Genomic DNA, 14919 nt, shown 5'->3' with positions numbered 1-14919 from the left:
GGCTGCTACCTCTGCTCTGTGGGCCAAGAGAAGGACAGGGCTGCTGGGGGGAGATGGGACTGCCCCGTACAACCGGTTCAGGCTTTGGCCACCCTGTTCAGCAGGTTTCCCCACCCTTCCCGAAACTGCCCCAGCCCCCGAGGGTGGAAAGAACTGCCAAGTTTGACCACCAGAGGGGAGGGGTGAGAGGCTGTGCAAGAAGGGGGCCCAGGGAAGCTGCGGTGCTGCTGTGTAGCATTATTTCTTCCTGGTTTGAGCCTGTCAACAAGCCTGCTCAGTGGCTGGGGCAGATCCTAACTGCGGTATATAGTGGAGGACCCAGGGGAGGGAGGGAGCAAAGGTTTGAACCCTGGTTCTTCTCCCTGTTCCCTCTGGTGTGGGGGCCCAGGTCACCCATCTCTCCTGCTCACCCACGGAAGCTTTGGCTTCTTCGCAGGAGTATAGCTGCTCCCCAAGCTCTGAGTTCCTGCCCAGGAGCCTTTAGTTGAGGTATCCCACTCCAGCCCACACCCCTCCACTTGTGTCAGCCAACTTTTGTTTGGTGCAAAAAAAAAAAAAAATCCTTTAATTCATCTTTTTTAAGTTTATTTGAAAGAAAGAGAACTTGTGCACGTTGAGTGGGGGAGGGGCAGAGAACGAGGAAGAGAAAGAATCCCAAGCAGGCTCTGTGCTGTCAGTGCAGAGCCAGAGAGGGGGTTCAGTCTCATGAACTGTGAGATCATGACCTGAGCCAAAACCACAAGTCAGATGCTCAACCAACTGGGCCACCCAGGCACCCCCTTTAATTCATTTCTTCAACAAATTACATACTGAGCTTCTGTGTGCCAGGTACCGCCAATCTGATATTTGTCAAGATAAGCCCATAGGAAGCACCTATGTATCTCAAGTCATTGCCTCAGCACACAGCCCTATGATGAAGGTTCTATTATCCCCGGTTTACAGGAAGCTGATTCAGCAAAGCTGAGTTCCCAGGGTCCTGGAGCTGGTACTGGAGGGCCAGATTCAAACCCTAACATGAATGTGGCTCCTGAGTCTAGTGTTACCAAAGAGATACTTTTAGATTGTAATAATTACTACACGGGAAAATAACACAGGAATGTGAGAGGTTGGAGGCTACCTTTAAATGATTGAGGGTGAATGTACATACTTGACTCATACAAGTGTCCAGCTCAATTGATTTCCATCACTGCACACACCCAGAAGGCAAGACCCAGATCAAGAAGCAGAACCTTTCTAGCATCCTTTTGATGGCTAACTCTCACACTTCTGTGTTTTTGTACCTGTTGTACTCAGCCTGGACCACATCCTCCTTTCTCATCTTTCAGCCTAATCCTTACTCCCCAAATGCTCCCACACACATCCAGGGAGGGGAGAAAATGCCCTGGCATCTGCTAACAGAACCCTGAGCATGGAGTGCCCCTTTCGCCTTTCTGTTTACTTAGCTGTCTTCCCTGGAGACAACAGATGGTATTGTAATCTTCTCTGGGTCTCCATCACCCCACATCCCCTCCATGACCTTAGTAAATGGTAATGGATAGATGACAGGGGCGGGGCTTGCTACTGTGCTTTGGCTGATCCCATTTCATAGGCCATTCATCCATCCTTCGAGCCTCTAAATGGATTTGGTCCTTCTAGTCCCCCTAGCACTGGGGACAACCCCCATTATCTCTTGGATCTCCGAAGCACTTCCAAAGCTGAGGTGATTAATGACTCATTAAATGCTGTATCCCAATGCCTAGAACAGTGATCAACCCTTATAAATGCTTATAAGTGTTGGACAGAAAGGAACGTCCTCCTCTGAGGGAGGGATGGAGATGAAGTGAGAAAATGCTAAGCAAAGCGCCATCCCCAGTCAGATCTGGGATGGAGGGAGGAGTCAGCCAGGTCAGCTACGGTGCTGGGAGGAAGGATTGCACAGGGGCCGCTAGGGGGCACTTTCACCACCCAGCTGGTACTGTGTTTCGCTGCAAAGGTTTGAGAAAAGGGTACTCAATCCCAGGCAGGTGGCAGGTGTGAAGCAATGAAAGCGGAGACGCAGTCCCTGCTCTTTTGGAGCTAACACTGTAGAGTGCCAGCAGAAGGAATGCAAATACTGTTAAAAAAAAAAAAATTGGTCCCTAAGCTGCTGCTTTCTGTGACTTTCCCAGCCATCCTCACCCAAGTGACTCCCTTTCTTAGAACTTTCACACCTCCATTCCTTTGTACAGGCAGTAGTATCTACCTCAAATGCCTCTTTGCCCCCAGGAAACCTCTACACACCCTGTGATGAAGCTCAAAAAGCCTTCCTTGTTTCTTCAGCCAAAGCCCATCGCTGTTCTTTCTGCTGCACACACATGGCCCATGGTAGTGTATGCCTGCCCTCGTCTGGAGGAGGCTTCTCAGGGCAGGGATGGGGATGTTTTTTTTCTTTTTTTCTTTTTTTAAATTTATTTAAATAATCTCTACACCTAATATGGGTCTCGAACCCACGACCCTGAGATCAAGAATTGCATCCTCCTTGGACTGAGCCAGCCAGGCACCCTGGGGATGGGGTCTTATTTATCTTGTACTCCCCATGCCAGGCCCTGCTTGTGGATACAAGGTGTCCAACAAATGGCTGTTGAATAAAGCAGAGGTTGGTCAAGCCATGGAAATCAAGAGGGAGGTTGAGAAATGGCTTCATGGAGGAGGTAAAAAAAGAGATGAGCAGGTGGGTGTGGGTGTTCCAGGCATAACAAAGTCATAGTGAGTAAAAACCAGGCAGTGAAGATCACGGGTCTTGTTTTCATTGGGGATCAACAAGTTGCTCAGTTTGGCTGAAGCACTGAGAGGGAAAGCCGGGAACTTGGTGGGTAGAGACTACATTGATGAACACATCGGTGAAGACAGATTTGAGCAGGGGAAGGAGCAATTCAGACTCCGCTTTAAAGAATGGTTAGGTAAACAGGCCATATCACTGGAGGTTGGACCACAGGAGAGGGAAAGAGGGAGGAAGCCACATTAAGTAAATTGGGACAACCTGTGTAAAGGATAAGAGTAGATGTGCAGTAAAGTCTAGTCAAAAAGTTGCATGCCGGCAGGGCACCTTGGTGTCTCAGTCACTTGAGCGTCCAACTTCGGCTCGGGCCATGGTCTTGTTGGTGGTGAGTTTGAGTCCCGTGTCAGGTTTTGGGCTGACAGCTCAGAGCCTGGAGCCTGCTTCAGATCCTGTGTCTTCCTCTCTCTCTGCCCCCTCTACCACTCGCTCTCTCTCTCAAAAATAAATAAACATTAAAAAAAAAAAAAAGTTGCACGCTGGCAGCCGACCATGCTTTGACACAGTGGTTTAATTTTTTTGATTATTTACTAACATTAAAAAAAAATCCACTTTTCTAGCTTTTGGGGAAAGCGTGGGAGACTGGCAATCTGGGACCCACATTCCTGCAGCAATCCAGGCACTGAGTTTGGGTCCTCATGAGCTGGGCAGGCACCAACCCATCCAGAGCCCCCACCCAGGCTGCCGCTCCAGGCAGTCAACCTTGGGACCCCCATCGTCTTGTCCCTTATAACCCAACCTCTCTTCCCATATTGGGAAGTTTTCTCCAAAACCTATTGGGCCCAAAAATTCAAATAAACACTGACAAAAACTGGGTTTTCTCCCAAACTCAACCCTGCCCACTTAAACAAACAGCCCCGAATGAGGAGTGGTTTTCTCTATTGTACAAGACCACTCCCTTCCCCACCCCACCCCTAGACTAAAGCCTGGGAAGGTACTTTTCAAGTCTCCTTGGGAGGGGTTGTTGTCAATAACACCACCTGATAGCCCCCAAATCCAGAAGGCCAGCTTCAGTGTGGGGTGGAGGAGAGGTGGCCCAAACTCTCCCACAGGCTCTCCCAGAGTGCCTGCCTTTTTTTCCCCCAAACTGCAGTGGCTCCTGGGGGGAATTCTATCAGGGGAGCCTGGTGCCAGGAGGACCAAGAAAATAAACCAGGAAAGAAGTGGAGAAGCTCCTCGTTGCGGGGTTAAAAAAAAAAAAAAAAAAGAAAAAGAAAAAAAAGGCTATATGTTAAAAACACCAAAACAGGGTGGCTCAGTCTGTTAAGCGTCCAACTCTTAACTTCGGCTCAGGTCATGATCTTGTGATTCATGAGTTTGAGTCCCATGTGGGGCTCAGTGCTGACAGCTCGGAGTCTGGAGCCTGCTTCAGATTCTGTGTCTCCCTCTCTGCCCCTCCCCTGCTTGTACTCTCTTTCTCAAAATAAATAAATATAAGAACTTCAAAACTGGAAAAGGATATTTACCCAAATGTCCAGTGTTATCTCTCTAGTTTTCTTTTGTCAGCCTGAATTCTCTAAATTTTCTACAATAAATGTCTATTGCTTTTGTAATAAGAAAAAGTTAATCTTTTGAAAAAGTATTCAGATATATTCCAGGAAGAAACAAATCATCAGACCATGCAGCTCTGTGCTGGGGAGGGAAAAGAAGAGGGAGCTTCTGAGATCTGGGGAAAGGGGAAGCTGGAAGGCTCAGTACCTGGAGTGTGCAGAGGAAGAATCGGGGTCAGCGGAGCCTTCAGATTTTCTGTCCTGGGAGCCGGGGTGGGTGGCAGCGTCACCGGCAGAAACACGGCCTAGCGGGAGGGGCAGCGTTGAGAGAACCAGGCCCCAGGTACCAGCTGGAGACTGGTTTCACTGATTTTATTGTTGATTAGTTTTTGTTTGCTTATGCCTTGCCTTCCTGAGGAAGAATTTAAAGGCAGCTTAAAAGCATCTATAAAGTATGAGATAATATGAGTATAAAGTAGGAAGAAGACAAGAAAGAGCAAGAAGGAAAGTTAAAAAAAGCCAGGAGCAAGGCAAAAACATACGAGTTTTGTAGTCTTTGGGCCAGTCAGCACTGCATTTTCCCGCTGCAGGTGCATCCTGGTGAGGCCCTAACACTCTAGCGGTGAGGTTCTGGGCTTGGTGGAGTGGGTCCAGTGCCTGGATTTGGAAGTAGGCTGGGTAAGGGGAAATGGAGGAGTGGGAGATTGCTGGGAGAGAGAAACTCCGGACCTTGAGACAGAACCTCTTCTTGGAGGGAGAAGACCCAAAGGAGGAGTGCTTGGAGGGGTGGCAGGAGGCCTGGAAGAGAGCAGTTCAAAAGTGAAGAGTTTCAAAGCCTGCTGGGGTCAGGAAGGAGCCAGCTAAGGAGAAGAGCCAGGTGGAAACCTGGTGAAGGCGGGGAGTGGAGTTGTGGGTGGAGGCAGTTGCAGGTGTCGTGGGGGAGGGGACAAGGGCCAGCCCCCTTTCCACGGACAGCTGTGGGTGGAGGAGAGGCCTGTGCTAGGTTTTAAGCATTCTCCCAAATGATCCCTTTTGTAACCAATTTAGGACTTGGGTTAACCAGGCTGACTCTCAAAGAGAGGGTTAACCTGTGGCTCTCAAAGAGAGGTACATCACAGCCTATGAAAAGTAAAGGAGCAGATGACAAGGTCCTTTCTTATCCCCAAATCATGATGTTGGCCTCTGGTTACAGACTTGAGATCCCTGAGTGCAGAGCTGAGGGAGGCTGTCAAACTGTTGAGGCCCAGAGAGGGGCAGTGACCAGCCCAAGGTTAAACAGCCAGTAGTTGGGGACAGAGCTAGGCCAGTGTTCCTGAGCCCCAAACTTTTTGCTCTGACATCATCTTCTCTAGAAGACTAGACTCCTGGCTTTGGTTTTGGTCCTTTCTCTGGAAGTGGGACAAGAGAGCCAGGTGCCAGGCCAAGAAGCTGTCAGGGCTGGTCCCAAGCCCCAGAATGCTGGGAACCCAAAGTCCACACCCATGTAAACACAGGCCAGCACTGATACCTCTTACTTGGCTCTCAATAGCTTCCTCTAAATCAGTTCCCCGCTATTATCTTGCTTATCCCTGCAGGTCCCCTGGGAGCCAGGGAGGGGCAGAAAGTATAAGCCCCACTTCCCAACTGAGAGAAACTCAGACAAGGAGGAAGGCGGTAATTTGCCCAAAGTCACCCAGCAAGTCAGGGATGGAGCTGAAACAGGAGGGCCCCATGGAGATGGGGTGGTCAGCATAGCACATGGTCTATTGGGCAGTGGTGCTCCAGGAATGAAGGATCCCCTGTCTCACCAGGACAGTGATCTCACTGTGCCCAGAGGGAGACCCCTGGGGACAGGCTCTGCTTGCTCCCCAACTGGTGCAGGGTACTGGAGAGGGGGAGCATATGGGCAGAGGCAGCAGAACATGGCCACAAGTCTGAGGGAGGAAGCCATCATGGATCAGGTGTCCCTGGATGGGGTCTGTGCTGCCTGATTTTCTGCCAGCTTCAAGGGGGCCTGAGGGAACCTATCTGCCCCCACTTGGCCCAAAGGTTCCCCTGCTGCCCTTCACTGCCAAGGGGCCAGCGAGTCATCTGGACACCTGGAGAGAGAGGCAGATTGGTACAGGTGAGGGTCAAGGAGGCCATATTGCTGGTGACAATGACTGGCTCTGTCTTCCAAAGGGGTTACAAGTAGGGTGAACATAGGACAGGTATTTTTTTTTTGTAATGTTTTATTTATTTTTGGGAGAGAGAGTATGAGCGGGGGAGGGACAGAGATAGAGGGGGACAGAGAATCCGAAGAAGGCTCTGTGTTGACAGCAGCGAGCCTGATGTGGGGTTCGAAGCCACAAACCACGAATGAGATCATGACCTGAGGCAAAGTCGGATGCTCAACCGACTGAGCCACCCAGGTGCCCCAAGGATGGGTATTAATATAGGTCCTATTCAATCTTAAAAATATCCTGAATCAGGGCGCCTGGGTGGCTCAGTCGGTTGAGCATCCGACTTAAGCTCAGGTCATGATCTCGTGGTTTACAAGTTCAGGCCCTCCATCGGACTCTCTGCTAACAGCTCAGAGCCTGGAGCCTGCTTCACATTCTCTCTGCCCCTCCTCCACTTGTGCTCTCTCTTTCTCTCTCTCAAAAGTAAGTAAAAACATTTAAAAATTAAAAAATATATATCCTGAATCTGACAATGAATTTCACGGTCATCCCAGTTGTGGGACAAATCCTCTGTTCAGTGGAGAAAGCCTTGAAAATGTTCCACTAGGAGGGCAGTCCTAGTTCAGTGCCGACATCTCTCCCCACAACTCACCTCCAGCCCTGTCTCTCTCTGCCCCACTCCTCAGCCTAGAAAAACCAAATCTGTCCCATGACTCCCAGCCCTGCCCTCTAAGAGAATCAATTCTAGGCGGCAGAAACCTAGAGCTCTAGAAAGAGGCCTGGTCCCAGAGTCAGGAAACTCACATCCGAGGCCCAGCTTGGCCTACACCTTGGTCAGGGGACTCTGTGCTTCGGTCTTTTCATCTAAAAATTGGAGCTGATGAGAGCCGCCAGGCCTATCCTGAAGTTCAGGTGTAAGAACAGAAGGCGATAAGGCTGCCTCATCACTGCTGCAATCAGGGGCAGAAAGCAGTGATTCCCTGGGACAGCCAGTGCTGCCCAGGCCCAGGAAGTCACTCCCTTCTGTTGTCACAGGGTGACTAATGTGGCCCTTCGGCTGGCTGAGTCCTGCTCACCCTGGAGGATCTGGCGCAGGCCCAAGGAGGGAGCTGACGGTGCAGCCCCGTGGGAGCTGGGTTCCTGGCAGCCAGGGATGGTGGGCAGGTCTGACCTGTGAGAGCCGCGGTTACCGCCTGGGGCCTGGGCTGGTTGCAAAAGGGGCTGGTGCTCCTGACGCAGTCTGCTCTCGGTCTCGCTCACTCTCCCAAGCTGGTTCCCAGGAGAATGGGGAGCTCAGGGAGGGTGCGTCACGCCCGCCCTGGGCACCACTCTGCTCCCAGGGGGAAAGCAAGCAAGACACCCCTCCTTCGGGTGCACACACACTCACACGCAGAACAAGGATGCCTACGGAGAGAGACCCCACTCACAGATCCACACAGAACTGGGCCCAGGCACACACGAACACATAGACACTAGGCCCAACCTACATGTGCACACACAGGCGCAGAGATCAACATACACACCCAGACACACACATAGATTTGTGTATAATACACACTCATCTAGGGGCAGACCTCATGTAGGTACACAGACATACACATGCAGGGCTGTACACATCTTGCCTAAAGACAGACACTACATTTACAGACATAGATACACAGACTTGCACATATATGGCATTATTCTGAGTTTTGCACAAAGACAATACCCACTTTAAATATGCACGAACAAAAACAGGGACACACAGAAATGTATGTGAACACAAATACGTAATATACATGCAACTTGCCATCATTTAGTATTTATTGAACACCCACAATCTGCTAGTCATGCTCCAACAAAAAGAGCAACCCCCCCACCACCACCCGAGTCATACATACACAGAAACCCAAGCTCTCTCATAAGAGTCACTTGGGATTATATGAGATCCAGTCTCCAAACCAAAAACGAACTTTTTTTTCTGTAAATGGTCACCAACCCATGGTGGAAAAAATAATCAAATGTCGATGTAGTATCATTTATAATAGAAAAAAAATTAGGGGCTCCTGGGTGGCTCAGTCAGTTAAGCGTCTGACTTCGGCCTAAGTCATGATCTCATGATTCGTGAGTTCTAGCCCTGCTTCGGGCTCTGTGCTGACAGCTCAGAGCCTAGAGTCTGCTTTGGATTCTGTCTCCCTCTCCCCCTGCTCATGCTCTGTCTCTCTCTGTCTTTCAAAAATAAATAAATGTTTAAAAAAAAAATTAAAGGAAAACAACCTAAGTGCTCCCAAATCGGGATCTAGTTGAAGAAAGTATGGTCAGGGTGAAACAGTAAGCAAATATACAAATACGGGTTCAGCCTCTGGTCAGAGTTTATAACATGAAAAACACTGTTAAAATTCTATATATTGGAGCACCTGGCTGCCTCAGTTGGTAGAGCATGCAACTCTTGGTCTTGGGGCTGTGAGTTCCAGGCCCACATTGGGTATATATTTTTTAAGTATTAGAAAGTATTTTTACTCTTTTTTTAATATATATATATATTTAAGTAATCTCTACACCCAACATGGGACTCAAACTCGCAATTCCGAAATCAAGAGTCACATGTTCTACCAACTAAGCCAGCCAAGCACCCCTATTTTTTTTTAATGTTTACTCATTTTTGAGAGACAGAGTGTGAGTGGGGGAGGGGCAGAGATAGAGGGAGACAGAGAATCCAAAGAAGGCTCCAGGCTCTGAGCTGTTAACAGAGACTCCTATATGGGGCTCGAACTCACGGGCTATGAGATCATGACCTGAGCTGAAGTTGGATGCTTAACCGACTGAGCCACTCAGGTGCTTCTATTCTTTTAAATAAGCTCTACCCGCAGTGTGAAGCTTGAACTCATGACTCTGAGACCAAGAGCTTCATGCTCTGCTCCACTGACTGAGCCAGTCAGGCACCCCTGTTAAATTTTTAAATGAAAAAAAAAAACCCCAAAAATACAAAATTGTATATACAGCATGACCAGAAAATAAGTATTTCAAAAATATGTACATCATATTGTACATCAAAATGTTACTACTGATGATCTTTAGGAATTAAGAATATTACTAAAGTTTTAATCTTCTAGTTCTTAGGATTTTCTAATTTTCCTATGAGTATTTATTATGGGAAAATAAACATTTAAAAATCAGCTAAGTGTTGGTTACATAGACATTAAAAATAATTTACATTTGGGGCACCTGGATGGCTCAGTCGGTTAGGCATCTGACTCTTGGTTTCAGCTCAGGTCATGATCTCATGGTTCATGGGTCTGAGCCATGCATCAGTCTCTGTGCTGACAGCACAGAACCTGCTAGGGATTCTCTGTCTCCCTCTGTCTCTGCCCCTTGCCTCACACTGTCTCTGGCTTTCTCAAAATAAATACACTTAAAAAAAAACCAAACAATTTACATCCATAAGGCCATGGAAGAATGTAGATGTAAGAAACACACAATTTTATCTGATTAATATAATTAATACTTTTAAATTTAGATTCAAGACTGGAAAGAGAGAGGAAAAGGGCAAAGGAAAGAGATAAAAATAGATATTATAGAGAGAAACAGAAGCAGAGTGATTGGTGGGTTTGGAACCAGAGGTAAATCCCACCCGTCCTGCATGGGGTTGGTCCCTGCATCTCTGAGGGCCTTTCCAGCAAGCCATTGCTCTTAGGCCTACCTCCAGGCTTCAGTAACACATATCTGGAGCTGAACTTGAACCTCAGAGTCCCTTCCATGGCTCACTGGTTGGCTTTTTATCATAAGCACTTAAGGGCCAGCAGCAAACATTGCCTGAGCCCAAGACCCCATGGGAGCACAGAGGCATGAAGAGGACTTTCTATTTCGCTGGGAAGATGCAGCCTGAGTAAGTAACCAAATTCAGAGTGCCCTTCAAATGCCAAGAGAGCAGTGCAGACACTAATACAAGTAAGAGACACTTCCTGGAAAAGGGGAGTATTGGATGGTCAGAAGAGAAACAGGACACAGGGTGGTGAGGGGTGGGGTGGGCATACTTTGCAAACTAAAGGATTTGGCAAAAGCAAAGACTTGGGCATCAGAAGTCAAAAAATAATTGGGGATTAGGGAATGGGATCACTGGGACCAGCTGGCCTGGTCCAGGTTGGTGTCAGATTTGAAAAGGCCTTGAATGCTAAATGAGGGCCTGGGAGTTCACTGCAGGCAATGAGGGCTGGTAACAGTCCTGAGTCAGAGAGCTGCCAAAGTGAAGGCAGCAACACTGGAGGACCTAGACGGAGAGCAGCAGTGGCAGGGATGGAGAGGGCAAGGCTGACAGAGGTGCCGACCAGGCTCAGTGACCCAGCAGAAGAGACATAGTGCCATGGATGTGCTGGTACCATCAGAGAGTTAGGGAAGAAGCTGGAGGTGGGGGGCCCCCCCGAGATCACCTGATTAGACTTACTCCCCCATTTCATGGCACCTCTGAGTCCCCTTGGAGCAGTTTGAAAACCTTTATTCCAGAATCCTGAGTTGTTTTTTTTTTTAAAGTAGACTCATTGGCCAACAGGGACTTGAACTCACAACCCTAAGATTGAGAATCGCATGCTCTACTGAATAAACCAGCCAGTCATCCCCAGAATCCTGAGTCCTTCATGTTGCAAATGAGGACTTTGAGGCACACAGAAGGGAAATGGTTTGCTTAAGGTCATGGTTGATGTCACAGCCTGAACTTGAACCCAGGTCTCTGCCCTAGAGGGATGTGAGTTAGGCTGGGTTGAGGTAACAGAGGCTGTTTAGCTGGGGTGTGAGACCCCTCAGAACCTGTCTGCAATAGTACAGCCCCAGCACCTCTACCTGAGGGGCAAGGGGACAAGGGCAGATGGGATGGCTGGAGCTCTTGGGGATGGGCCCTGGTGGAACAGGAGCTGGATAGTCTTGGCTAAAACTAAGTTGGGAGATTATCTAAGATTTCACTTGGCTAGGATTTCTGTCCCTCAGCCCTGCTCTTTACACAGGCAGCTGTTACTTCCTGCAGAGGGAGCCGGGCTGGGACAAGGGTGCACACTCACCTAGCCCAGCAGTTGCTTAGCAGGTGTGCCTTAGAAATACCTCTCCATAGGAATAACACTTACCCATGTATGGAACTCTAGTTTGCACTTGAGGTATTACCTTTTTTCTCCAGGGCTCACTTTCTTTGTGGGTAAAGAAAGTGTGTGTTTCCCCCCAAGGTACCCTTTAAAGTTTCTTCTAGCTCCAATTCCAGGGAATCTTCTCTGGATCCCTGCTCCTCTCCAAGTCATCACCCAATAAACCCTCACTCCCCAGGATTTCTGGGTCCAAACTGCTATTTAAATTACTGAAAACACGCACCTTGACCTTTAGTCAGTCCTTATGTGGACTTTGAGTGCCAAGACTGAAGACTAGGTCCAACCAACTTGACCCAGAAGTTTGGCCAGTGGTTGAGGTTTAGGCTGTATGGAGTTATGTCATTCTCAGGCTCTGAGCCAAGTGGCCCCCTACCCCGAGACCCTGTGGACAGTTAGAAGGATCAGAGCAGGAAGGTTAAAGGGCCTAGCACTGCCCAGAGCCCCAGTGATGAGCGAGGTGCTCTAGAAAGGAGGGGGAGAGGGGAGGGGCACTACCCGCCTGGTGAGGTCATGGGAAAGCAGCTCTGGCGCTGACACCTGGGGAAACCCGTTCCTAGGCTGCTTCCCACGCTAGCTCTCCTGGGAACCAACTAAGCTCCAAGTGGGGAGCCCCAGACCTGTCCCCCCCCAGTCCAGTTCCCATCACCCTGTCTCATCTAGTGCAGCCCCACCTCTCAGTCTAGCCTCAGTCCTTCAGTACCCAACCTATCTATCCTGGCTATTGGGTCCTGAAGAGGACTCTGAGAGAGCAATGGGCAGACAGCTCCAGGAAATGACACAGAGACAGCAGCTTCAGAAACTTAAGGCTTTATTTGCAGACTCTGTACTGCTCTCTACCTTCTAGGCTGTGGCCTTGGAGAAAGGGGCAACCCCAGCCCCTTCTTCCTTCAGGCTCTAGTTTGCAGCTCCTCCCCCTCCTCTTGCTGGGCCTTGCCTCTCACTTCCTGCCCTGCTCCTGGCCCAGCCAGTTTGGGCAGTGCCTAGGGAGCCCTGAGTCCCAGTTCTTCCCAGGGACCAGCCCCGCCCATCGTGGCCCTGGGGCCTGAGGGCAGCCCAGGTGTCAGCCTTGCTCCTCAGCTGCCCCACTTCTCTGCTCTCCTTGCTCTTCCTCCTTCCAAGCTTAGCCCTCTGACCTGCCTCCTCACCAGCCTCCCTCCAGCCCCAAGGCTCCAAGGCCTCACTTTCTGCTCCCTTTCAATCTCTCGTTGACCTCTGTCTTATCCAGTCCATCCCAAACGGCTCTCTAAGTTCTCCACCCTCCTACTCTTGCCAGGCTCTTCCTCACCCCTGTGCCAAGGAAGGGGTGGGGACCACCACAAGGGGTCCTAATTCAGCCAGGCTGACCTGAGGTCTCCCGGTAAGAAACTGGGAACTGGATCCCAAACTGCTTAGTGGTGGATGACACTGCTAGGACCACCCGACAAAAATCAAAGTGCTGGGATTTCTCTGTGATCTTTGACCACAGAAATCCAACTCAGAGCCTTGCCTCCTCCAGGCCCTGGGCCCACCCTTGCATATTACAGTGGGCAATTAGAGGCCTGTGTCCTCACAGTGTTCAGGTGGAACTAAGTCCCATGAGGTGGCCTGGCCCTGCCAGTATCCCCCTCAAAGGCCCCAGTACCCCAGTTTCCAGAAGTCTGTGGTCTTATGCCTATTACTCCCTAGCTGCTGTGGCTGTTCAAACAAAGCAGAAGAACTTCTTCCATCGGCAGCGAGAGAGGGTTCGCACACCTTTGGCGTTCAATTTCTTCTCCAGCCGGGCTTTGTGTTCAATGGCACTGAGAATAGCTGAGTCAAACACCTCCTTCAAGTTCTTCTGCGTCAAGGCAGAGCACTCGAGGTAGCAGGAGGCCCGGATCTTCTCCGCTAGACCCTGAGCCTGGGGTTGGGGCACTGGGCCCTCCCGGCCCCCCTGGTCCAGCTGAATCAATACATTGACATCGTCCCTCAGGTCGGCCTGGGTGCCTACCAGCAGCACAGGAGCTTGGGGGTTGTGAGTGCGGATCTCGGGCAGCCATTTCTCTGTGATGTTCTGGAAAGAGCTGGGCTGCACTACGCTGAAGCAGGCCAGGAAGACATCAGTATCCGGGTAGCAAAGGGAGCGAAGGCGGTCAAAATCTTCCTAGGATGGTAAGGCCAGATCATTAGTAGGATTATTCCCTGCCGCAGGGAACAGGAATCTGCTCGTCACCTGAGGTTGCCGACCTGAGACTCCAAAGGCCCAAGACCATCTCCATTTCTTATCCACCCTCCAGCCCACCTTCTCCCAGACCATTAGAGGCCGCGCCCAACTTCTCACCTGTCCCGCTGTGTCCCAGAGCTCAATGCGCACCGGGGCTCCATCCACCAGGACTTGCACTGCAGGGTCAGGGCGGGAGACAGCGAGTCAGGAAGAGCATCTTTGGCCCTACCAGACCTCACCAGCGCCACCTCGGGGCCTGCTTCCGTCCCCCTCCCGTGGCGCTTCCTTGCCCTCCAGTCCCCGCGCCTGCCGCAGCCCCTGGATGCACAACCCCACCCCCAGCCACGCGGCCGCCGGGGCCGTTGAACGTACCAGAGAAGGTGTCCAGAGCTGTGGGCCGGTAGCGCGCGGGGTACCCATTGCAGGTGTAGCTGACGATGAGGCTGCTCTTGCCCACGGCGCCGTCGCCCACCAGCACGCACTTGATGCCCAGCTCCGGGGACGCGCTGCCCCGCCGCGGGGGAGGGGTCGGGGCCCGGAGCGGGGACGACTCGGCCTCGCTCAGCTCCCGCGGGGGCATGGCCCGCTCCGGGGACAGCCCGGGACCAGGCTCCGCTGCGCTCCGGGAAGCAGGTTCTGCAGGGTGCCTCTGAGTCCGCCAAAGCCCGGCGCGCCGGCCAGCCGCTAACCCAGGGTATATGTGGGGGCTCCGCCCACCTCATCTGCATGTCCCGTGCGGCCCGGGACTCCGCCCACCCGCCAAACCCTGTCGGGGCCTCCCGGGGCAGCGCTCCCCATGAGGTCCGGCGGTCGCATACCCCGGGAAGGAAGAGAGCCAGGCCGAAAACTGGCGCTCAGAGAATCACGCAGGTACAAGGACAAAGAATCGCCAACATGAGGCAGATCTAGGTATCTTGGCAGAGAAAAATATCCAGGATTTATTGTTAGGAAGAAGAAGCGAGTTGCAGAACACACAATACAGCATGTTCAAATTAAACCTTTGTTCAGATTAAAACAAAAACCTAGATATATGTTTGCACGAGTATAAAAGTCTGGATAATAATGCTCTTATTAAAGAATGATTTTTAAAAATATACAGATCATGGGAGTGCCTGTCTGGTTCAGTCAGTAGAGCATGAGACTGTTAATCTCAGAGTTGTAAATTCTAGCTCCGCATTCCATGTAGAGATTACTTAAAAAAATCTTT

General features: G+C 50.6%; 1 protein-coding gene across 1 annotated transcript; it reads right to left on the bottom strand.

The window, feature by feature from the left end:
• Nucleotides 1–12321: 12321 nt before the first annotated feature.
• On the bottom strand, nt 12322–14400 carry RHOV (ras homolog family member V). Its single transcript, XM_019442523.2, has 3 exons — nt 14085–14400; nt 13830–13888; nt 12322–13652 (listed from the first exon to the last, which is right to left on the bottom strand). Exons 1-3 carry the CDS (start codon nt 14290–14292, stop codon nt 13209–13211), a joined length of 711 nt encoding a protein of 236 aa, XP_019298068.1. The 5' UTR covers nt 14293–14400; the 3' UTR covers nt 12322–13208.
• Between the last annotated feature and the right edge of the window lie 519 nt (nt 14401–14919).

The sequence above is a fragment of the Panthera pardus genome, unplaced genomic scaffold (assembly GCF_024362965.1).
Source record: "Panthera pardus isolate Hobbes unplaced genomic scaffold, ASM2436296v1 HiC_scaffold_24, whole genome shotgun sequence".
Classification (NCBI taxonomy): Eukaryota; Metazoa; Chordata; class Mammalia; order Carnivora; family Felidae; genus Panthera; species Panthera pardus.
This window is presented reverse-complemented; position numbering and strand designations above follow the sequence as displayed.